General features: G+C 45.6%; 1 protein-coding gene and 1 non-coding gene across 4 annotated transcripts in view; both read left to right on the top strand.

The window, feature by feature from the left end:
• SEPTIN6 (septin 6) overlaps nt 1-2958 on the top strand; it is a 61692-nt gene extending 58734 nt beyond the window's left edge. For 2 of the 3 annotated variants that reach the window (XM_059385805.1, XM_059385804.1), the window contains one exon: nt 2019-2958. In XM_059385805.1, the coding sequence (XP_059241788.1) occupies nt 2019-2201 (183 nt within the window). In that variant the 3' untranslated portion in view covers nt 2202-2958. The remainder of the gene's footprint in view (nt 1-2018) is intronic. The other variant, XM_059385809.1, reaches the window with a different exon arrangement.
• On the top strand, nt 1349-1453 carry LOC132007976 (small nucleolar RNA U13). Its single transcript, XR_009401522.1, has one exon. It is a non-coding gene; the product is annotated as a small nucleolar RNA U13 (small nucleolar RNA).
• Nucleotides 2959-10344: the final 7386 nt, after the last annotated feature.

Here is a 10344-nt window from a genome sequence, read left to right on the forward strand (position 1 = left end):
GACAGCTTTCCTTTGGGGGAAGGGGCAGACAGTACCCCCCACCCCCCACCCCCACCCCAGCCACGGACTTCCACCTCTCCTTCTGAGTTCTGCCTCCGAGTCCGCTGGCAATGATCATGACCTTCTTCTTCTTTACTTTTTTTTTTTTTTAAGGGTTTTTTTGAGGGGGAGGGTATCACATTCCCCCCCCCCCAAAACACATAGTAAAACCAGGCTATGCCAAATTTTCAGGGCTTTCCGAAGTGCTGAGGATGGGGAGGGGCTTTCCTCTCTTCCCTAAGAGATTGTAAATAATACAGGAAGTGAAAAGTAGAAGCAACAAGAAACGAATGTATGCACATGTTCTCTCTTCTTGTTGGCAGAGCAAGAGTGCAGTTTTTATGTGTAGTGTTGGGTGAGTCACTCATTGGTTAGTGGCCAGAGGCAAATTTGGAGTTTCTTGAGAAAAATCCAAGTCTCCTAGGGGAGGATTTTAGGAGATCCCATGCGTGGAGGTTCAAAACAAAACAAACAAAAAACGATATTCCGCCAGTAGCTCGGAGAGATCGACATTAGGGCTGGCAGGTGTCCTTGGGAAAGGCATTGCATTTGCAGCTTTGCTGTCTTGGGGTCCAGTCTTAACAGCTCTTTCCCAAGAACCTCAAACTCAAACAACCAGCCGATCACCATTTCCCTGGGTTATCATTTGCATCACAAATGGGGGGCTTCTCATTTGCATTTGTTTACATATTAACTACTTGAGGCCTGAGGAGCTCTGAAAACTTCAAAAGTAGTAGACCCGCCAGCCAGCTTTGGGAGAACTTCAGGGACTAGGCGGGAAGGTCAGGGCCAGGGAGAAATTTTGGTTCATCAAACAGATACGACCCAAAGGAAATGGAGAGCCGGAGAAGTCGAGGGACTGGCCCGATGTCCCAGTGCTGTTCTGCGGTGGAAAGCAGGCGAAATTCAGTGTCTCCTGATCCCGCCTCCCTGTCTCAAATGGATTCAGCCTGTTCCTCTCTGTTGCTGGAGACCAAGGTCTTTTGATTTTGGGAGAAAACGGATAGTTGACATCACAGGGCCTTTGAGGGTTCCCCCTACCCCCATAGGAAACTGAGGAGGGAGTGGGTGGGGGCCGGCAAAGCAGAGGACTCCAGGCCAACTTCTGAGCTGAGCGTTTCTGCTGACGGTGCCTGTTGACCAGCCAACAGGTCCGCTTTTCTGGAACTCTGGACAGGGGCCCAGGCACGTGAGTGTGGAACAGGTGCCTTACAGGACCCTTGTAATCAAGGAAGTTTGGTAAAGGAAAAAATCTAACCTGCGAGGGAACAGAAGGCCTTTCTGAAGTCAACTAAAAGGATTAACATAGTTCTTTTTGTAGTTCATAAGCATGATGATTAGGGTGTTCACGCTCTTGTGTGACATGTGCCACCCTCAAACCTTGTTACGACCTCGGCACATTACCCATCTGACGTGGAAAAAAAAAAATGGTTCTTTTCCTGGGTAGTTTTCTCACTGTAGACGGAACCAGTTTTTTTCTTTGTAATTCGTACAATTGTTGTTGTTTTAAATACCCTTAAGTACTCTGTTAACCTCTGGTGAGACAAATCCAGTCAGTATTTTCCCAGACTGGAACGGAATGGCTTTCCTGAAAAATTCCTATATGTGATCACACACACACACACACACACACACACACACACACACACCCCATTCCTCTTAAGCCAAGAAGTTTCCTTTTCCTCGCTGCGGTGCAAATCACTTTTGGTTTTGGTTTTAATCATTTGGCATTCACACGTGGCTTTTTTTTTTTTTAATTAAAACAAGAAGCTTCAAACCAGTGTGTGGTGTTCTTAAAAATCTTCTCAGCAGACTTCCGGTGGTTCCGGTCTGTCGGTGACCCCCTTTCCTAAACTGTCTTCTCCTAGTATCCTCTGTGCTGCCTCCCGCGACCCACGCCCCTTACCTGGTCTTACTCTGAATGTCCTTTCTCTTTGGCTAATTTCATGTTTTCTTTCTCTTTCTCTCTCCCTCTCCAGCTTTTTTTAATCTTGTCTTCAGCAGCTGCACTAAGTCTCCAGGAGAAGACTGCCATTATCTTGTCTCAAACCAGAAACCAACCAATCCCCTTCTCCCCTCAAACTGGGCCCGTAACACACACCACACTCCACAAGGGCTCTCCTGGCTTACATGGTATTTTAAATGGAAATGTCTTGTCCTAACCTAAGCAAGGCAGGAAAAGAATCTTCCGAGCTGGAGAACGGACCAAAGGTAACCTGAGAGAGACAGCTGCAGGACGACTCACCCAAGTGTCAGTGACTAGGACGGGAGACAGCTGTGGGTGTAGAAGCTCTGTTCCCAAGTTTCCTGGTTTTCCTTTTTAAACACCAATTCTCCAGTCCAATGGGTTGACTGTCGACGGCCACTCACCGGTTAAATATTTCTGAATATGGAAGAGAAAGTCAAGCGACAGTCCTCTCTTCAGCATTCACAGGCCTTCTGCAGAACTCACCCCGCCCCCTGCCCCTGTAAGGGGGAAAACGGATCCATTCACCCTCAGGCGGGGAAGGGAGAGACAGGAGAGGCTTTAAGGTTAGTAAGAGCAAAACTACTCCATTCAACCCTCCAGGGCCATTTGGGGTTTTGAGAGAGGTTTCTGCTCAACCTGGGGTCTGCCTTGAATTCATTGGCTTAACTTGCATCAAAATACCATGTAAGCGCGCTCTTTCCTGTATATCCCTACAATCATTGCCATTCCACTGTCTGGTGTCTCCTGAGAGAGCCTCTTTGCATGTTTTCCAGAATCTCTGTGTGTTTTTCTTTCTTCTCCTTTGTTCTTTTTGCTCAAAAGTGTGACCGGTCACCGCCCCTCTGGGGCTTTCATTTGCCAGGAGAAACACCCCAAAACCAGCACTGTTTAGCTTGATACCTTTCTAATGTCCATGTCAGTTTTCAATAAAATTCAAAGAAATGCTCCAAGGCTGTGTGATCTGATCTTAAATCGTTAGGTGATGCGTCCCACCACGATTTGCCCTGGGAGGAGTGGGTAGCTGCCTTCCACGTGGGTGACTCCCAGCGGCTCAGGGAGGCAAGTGCATATATAATCTTGGCAAGTGGGCTGCCATGCCCCCATCTTGCCGTTTGGGCCTACAGTTCCCACGGGGGGGGGGGGGCAGGAAGTCCTCCGTTTTCCTTTATTAGCATGGGTTTAACGGATGCATTGAGCTTGATTGTCACCTAGGATAAAAGGTGGAGAAAGTGGAATGCCAGATCCTGCAGAACAAGATTCTGGTGAGTATTAATTCCTGCAGGAAAAGAACTCTGCACCGCATGTCTTTCTTTCATTTATTCCTGTGATGTGAGCATCCTGGAAATTCATTGAATAGGACCATGCTTCATGACTCGGAAAGCATTCTATAGATAGCAAGTAGGACTTTACGTCCTGGGTCTACCAGGGAGGGAAGCCTCCTCTTGCCCCCAGCGTTAAGGTGGGCAAGAGGGGAGAAGGGTCAGCTTTTTACAATTCTGGTTGCAGTCGAGGTGGGGTTTTCTCTCCGCGGTTTCATTTCCCGATTGGCCAGAGGCTGGAGACCCAGAGACCTGAGAAGTATCCCTCTTCTCCCCGTGCCGGAGGAAACAACACTGTCCTGCGTTTGCAGCTCTCCCACTAGAGGGTAGTAGGGAGACACAGACAACACTCGCCTATGACGTCACTGAGCAGTGGCAGGCCCCTGGGTGTGGAAAAATATGCGCGCTGGAGCCCGACACTCTTGCTGTGTGCTCTGGGGCAAGTTGGGTTAAAAACTTTTCGTAAAAGGAGAATAGAAGTAATTGCTTTGCAGGGTGATTGTGAAATCTACATGAGCAAATGAAAATTAACAACCTGGTTCAATAAACCACATCCCTTATTAAGGATGGAGTTTTACTTGAAGTACCTTAGGTTCCTCTAATCCAGGGTTTCTCAACCTCAGCACTATTGACATTATAAATCAGAGAATTCTTTGTCGTAGGGGCCGTCCTATGCATTATAGCGTGTTTGGCACTCTCCCTCCCCCCCCAAACTATGATAACCCAAAATGTCCCCAGACATTGCCGAATGTCTCCTGGAGGGCAAAATCGTTTCATATTGAGAACCATTGTTGTAGACCAGGGGTCAGCAAACTTCTATACAGGACCAGCCAGTAAGTTATTTTAGGCTTTGCAGCAATGTGGCCTCTGCAACTGTTCACTCCAGCACAAAAGCAGCCATAGATAATATAGAGAAGGATGAACATGGCTAGGTACCAATAAAACTGTATTTGTAGATACTGAAATTTGAAATTCACACGTGAATTTCATTTCCCTGTGTCCTGAATTATCATCCTTTTGATTTTTTTTCAACCACTGGAAAATGCAAAAAGCATTCCAAAAAGCTTTCCAAATGCAGGCAGGGGGAGCAGATTTGGTCTGTGAGCCATGGGGAGTTGGTTGGTGTATCATTGAACCTAAAGGCATTAGAGGGAACTGGCTAGTTAAAAGAAATTGCAAATAGGGATGCCTGGGTGGCTCAGTCGGTTAAGCATCTGCCTTCAGCTCAGGTCATGATCCCAGGGTCCTGGGATGGAACCCCACATTGGGCTCCTTGCTCTGCGAGGGGACCTGCTTCTCCCTCTTCCACTCTCCCTGCTTATGCTCTCTTTCCCTTTCTCAAATAAATAAATAAAATCTTTAAAAAATAAAAGAAATCAGAAATGAAGACAAATGGCGGAAGACTTAATGAAAGTGAGTGGGGGGGCGTGTTTAACTAAAATTTGCATACAGTTCTGCTAGAACATGGACACGTGGGCAGGGACCTGCTGTGGCAATGTGGGCCTGCCCCTGGGACACTCTTGAAGCCGGTGACAATGCCAACTGCTTCTAGGGAGAGAACCGGGCCTCAAAAACACTCAAAAGAGCCTAGCAGCCAGGCCTCCAGCTGTAAGCCCTGAGGTTAAGCAGTATCCTCTCCTATCTGAAATGCTCCCACTTGGGGAGATTCCTCCCTTTACCAAAAGTGCAGCTTTCTTGCGAGGTCATTCTTTTAAAATGCAGGTTCCCCTGGAAAGAGCTGTGTATCAGACAGTAGAATCCCACAGTGGCTTTGACACCTGGAACTACCTTAACATGGGTGTCTGTCCAGCCCCTGCACTACCTCTTAGCTCGCCTGGCTTGAGCTTTAGAAGGAACATGCCTTGGGCTCAAAATCTATAAAAAATTATACATCGACCTGTTATATATAGACTTGGGGCCAAACTCCTTAGATTGGTTTGGGGATTAAATTACTTGTTCTCAATCCAATAATAAGAATATATTGATGGGGCACCTGGGTGGCTCAGTGGGTTAAGCCGCTGCCTTCGGCTCAGGTCATGATTTCAGGGTCCTGGGATCGAGCCCCACATCGGGCTCTCTGCTCGGCAGGGAGCCTGCTTCCTCCTCTCTCTCTGCCTGCCTCTCTGCCTACTTGTGATCTCTCTCTGTCAAATAAATAAATAAAATCTTAAAAAAAAAAAAGAATATATTGAACTCTTCCCATGAGTTTGACCCTGTGCCCTGCGCTGCGGGGGATACTGTTGCAGGAGATCTAGGTAGACACTGCTCTTGAGGAACTCACGGACCGGGCGCATCTTATCTACTCAGCACTATTCTCCAGTCCTTCCTAATACCCAGCCTTCATTCCACTCATCAGTCTGCACCAGCCTCTCCTGGAGATATGCAAACTATTTTTTGGCTTTGTCTGAAATACCCTCTACCGATTTGATTTGAATCCTGCTTTCGGGGCTCAGACCCCAACTTCTCCTTGAAGTCTTTCTTAATCCCGTCCACATCCACATATCCTGATCTCTTCTCCATTTTCAAACTTCCTAGTTGAACTTTTATGATCTTTTCTGCCTCCTATTTGAGAGACTTCCCTCCTCAAGAGATGTCAAGCTTCCAAAGGGTTGGAACATAATTTACAGCCCTTCAGAGAGCTCCGCAAAGAGCCGGCCACACAACCAAAAATCACCAAGATGTAGCAAGATTGAGATTCTTCAGCAATGTAGGGAGCTAATGCACTTTCCAAACATTTAATTTTGGAATTAAGTTGTGAGACTGCTATAAAGTATATCTGCATACTCTTGACTCGGATTCACCAGCTGATAACATTTGGCCCCTTTGGTTTATCGTTGTGCGCTCTGTATATACAGATATAGATCTACAGATGGCTATACATATTTTTTCTGAACCATTTGAAGGTCATTTACATGTATCATGGCTCTTTTTAAAAAAGATTTTATTTATTTATTTGACAGAGAGAGCGATCACAAGGAGGCAGAGAGGCAGGAAGAGGGGGGAGGGAAGCAGGCTCCCTGCCAAGCAGAGAGCCCGATGCGGGGCTCGATTCCAGGACCCTGAGATCATGACCTGAGCCAAAGGCAGAGGCTTTAACACACTGAGCCACCCAGGTGCCCCTCTTTGTCTTTTTTGATATTGATGTACATATATATTTTGGGGGGGGGCCAGGGCGGGGCAGATTAAGAGGGAGAGAAAGAATCTTAAGCAGGCTCCAAACCCAATGTAGAGCCCAACATGGAGCTCGATCTTAAAACCCTGAGCGGTGTAGGAGGTGAAATCCAGAGTTGGATGCTTAACCCACTGAGCCATCCAGGTGCCCCATGACATTGATATTTTAAAAGTCCCATTTTAAAAATAGATTGTTCTCATTTTGGGTCAAGTGTTGCCCAGGGGTGCCTGGATGGCTCAGTGGGTTAAAGCCTCTGCCTTCAGCTCAGGTCATGATCTCAGGGTCCTGGGATCGAGTCCTGCATCAGGCTCTCTGATCAGCAGGGAGCCTGCTTCCCTACTCCCCTCTCTCTGCCTGCCTCTCTGCCTACTTTGATCTCTGTTTGTCAAATAAATAAATAAAATCTTTTTTAAAAAAGTGTTTCCCAATTTCTCAGTTATATAATTACTGGGTTTTTTTCCCCCTCCTTCTTTGCTACTAATAAACAGTCTGTATGGAAGCAGCTATAAATCCATGCAGATATCCTATTCCTCATCAAAAATTTCCTCCTAGATTTAGCATCTATTGATAATTCTTGCCTGAGCCAATCAACAAAATGATGATTTTCCAACTCCTGCACTCCCTTCATGTTTACCAATCAGCACACAGTATTCTATTGTAAGCCAAGGCCTTCCTTTGTCCCATGTTACTTCTTTAGCTACTTTGTAGCACTGTGGACTTAGGACTCCCTATTTCTTCAGTAGTCATTGCTGTCCATAATGATTTTGATGCTCAGATTACCAAGATTTGGCCAGTGGAAGCTCCTAGATTTGCTTTTAATCCTCCAGGAAACATTCCTCAGGAGGATATTACAGCGCAGACTATTCTGGTCAAGAACTTTCGGTGAGTTAATTTCTGGGGTAGTTTATGGGGGTTGGGGCCAGGCTCGGGGCCTTATGTGTGTGTGTGTATATATATACATACGTATGTATTTTACAGATTTTATTTATTTATCTTACAGAGAGAGTGAGAGACAGAGATAGAACATGAGCAGGGAGGAGGAGGCAGAGGAGAGGGAGAAGCAGGTTCCCCACTGAGCAGGGAGACTGAGCCATAACTTGATCCCAGGACCCTGGGATTCATGACCTGAGCCAAAGGCAGAGGCCTAACTGACTGAGCCACCCAGGAGCCCCAGGTCTGCCTCCTTTGAACAGTCACGGACTCCTCCGTAGGAAAGGGCAGGGAAGGAAACTCAGAGCTCTCCATGTGTGCAGTGTAAAGATGGTGGCAAGAGCCTGTGTTAAAGCAGAGAAAGATGATGGAGGAGAGGATGAATGACAACAGAAGTTTCCGGATCATTTTAGGATTGTGATGGCTGCCTTTATCATTGCTCCCTCCTACATCTCTCTTCACCTACTGTTCAGACAATTTATTTCTGCTTAGAGGTTTCAGACAATTTATTTCTGCTTAGAGGTCTCAGCTCCTGCTCACTGAGAAAATATCTGTGGCTTGTGAGAATGGAATGAGCTGAACGTAGGTTGGCTGAAGGATTTTTTTTTTCAGTGTCTTTTTTATTTTTTAAAAAATATTTTTTAATTTTTTATAAACATATAATATATTTTTATTCCCAGGGGTACAGGTCTGTGAATCGCCAGGTTTACACACTGCACAGCACTCACCAAAGCACATACCCTCCCCAATGTCCATAACTCCCCCCAACCCCCCTCCCCCCAGCAACCCTCAATTTGTTTTGTGAGATTAAGAGTCACTTATGGTTTGTGGCTGAAGGATTTTTTGATCAGATGGATTACCAGGGAAGGAAGGTCGTGGGGAATCGTGCAAATTTTGGTTCTGTTTTCTAGAAGATGGAACTGCTTTTTCCATAGTAAGAATTGCACATGAAATCCAGTTATGGCTGTCACAGAGCAAATGGCCTCTAATATCAGTTTCACTGTCGTTCATTTTGTAATCCAAGTTCAAAACTCAGATTGTAGTTATTTGCTGCTATATGATGGAAATGTTTTAATCCAAGCTGACAGGAAGTAGTTTTTATTTTTTCAACTCTTTTTCTAGTCATATGTGTATTGACTACAATGCTGATTTTGATCAAAGTTGGCAGTTTAGGCTGAAATTAATTCAGCTGTGAAATAACAAATCGGCTTAAAATGTAGGCTCTAAGAAAATGAATTTCACAAGGTTGGGACATTGGGAAGAGCCTTCCTTCCTTCCTTCCCTCCATGATTCATTTAATTCAACAAATATCTCTAGAGTGTCTACAGGAGCCAGGTGTAGGTGCTAAAAGCAAGATGAATGAGTTCCTTGTTCTTATGAAGTGCACATTCTTGGTGGGTGGGGAAAGTGAAACTTAAAAAAAAACCTCCCAAGTTGATACATACTGTGAAGCAGCAGCATCAGCAGCTGGGGGTGGGGGTGGGGGCAGGGGGGAAGGGAAGAGAGGGAGAGGGAGAGGGAAGAGGAGGAGGAGGAGGAGGAGGAGGAAGAACAACAACCCAGGGCAATGCAATAGCCAATGACTGGGGGAACACCCCATAAGGAGTCAGGTGACAGAGATCTGATTTCAAGTTTTGCCAGTAATAGTCTCTACAGCTTTCAGCAAGTCAGTTCACTTCTCTAGCCTTATTTTTCTCACTTATACAAAGATGACTTGAGTATGATCTCTAAGCTTCCTTCCCAGTATCGAGTTCTCTGATTCAATGGTTTGCAGACCATTACTTCAATAAACATGAATGCTTACCATTGAGTCAAAGACAAAGCACACTTGGTGTAATGAGACAGACACTGGAAATAAATCATTATGAAACCGGGTGAAAACCACTGTTATCTTCTGCTCTTCTTAGTCCAATACACCCCTACACAGAAGATGGGTCATATAATGAGAAATATATCATTTAAAAAGTATGTCATCTAAAGAGGCAAGGAGGGCTATGGTTCAAAACCACTTCATCCCATGGTCCTGCTGCCCCTGGGACCCTGAGTTTTATGCAGGACTATTTTTCCCCATCAAGATCGTAGTCAGTTCTAGGACAAACAACAGAGAAAACCCTGTTTCTTTTTCCTTTGTATTTCTACTATATCGAGCGTACAGTAGGTGCTGTATAAATTCCCGCTGAGAGATATTTGTTGATTACTTGAATATCGCAGGTTGGCGGCAGACAGAGACTGAAGAAACTGCCCGAGCAGATCCACAGGTGAAGTGATACGTTTGACGACCGAGTGAGTTAGCCATTTGCTGCTGTGCAGCTTTTAACCCTCTTCTTTGCGCTCGTTTTGTATTTTGTACGTTTTAAATTCATACATGACATACAGAATTATTTGCGATCAGATTAGTTGCGATCAGAACTGTGTAAAGATGGTGTCTGCATTTGTCAGCAGTTGGAATGGCATATGGATGATACAAGTGTCTAACTTGAGAAGTAGCGCTGTGGTAATTTTCTTTGCAATACAGTATTACATTTTCCTTATGTTTACACAATAAAATACAAAGTTAATAACACACCATGCAGAGGTTTTCAGGCTAGCCTCTGAAGAAAAGGCGACTTGGAGAGCTGACATTAAAAAAAAAGAAAGTGTAAAATCCAAACCTACACTCCCCGTCCCCGCCTACCCCCCCACCCAAAAAAAAAGGGCACGGTCCTACTGTCGCACCGCTCAAAAACCCAGGCAAAAGCCACCAGGGGAGCCGTTGTGGCAACAATCATCTGAGGGCGCCTTCCAGGGATTTGAGGGAATCATATTCCCGAACTCTAGAGAACCTTCCAAAATCCCCTTCCCAAAGTCCCCGCCCTCCGCTTGTCACCGTAGTGCGTCAAAGGCCCATCGTCACAGAAGGGAAAAATGGACCTCGC

Source organism: Mustela nigripes, chromosome X (genome assembly GCF_022355385.1).
Source record: "Mustela nigripes isolate SB6536 chromosome X, MUSNIG.SB6536, whole genome shotgun sequence".
Lineage (NCBI taxonomy): Eukaryota > Metazoa > Chordata > Mammalia > Carnivora > Mustelidae > Mustela > Mustela nigripes.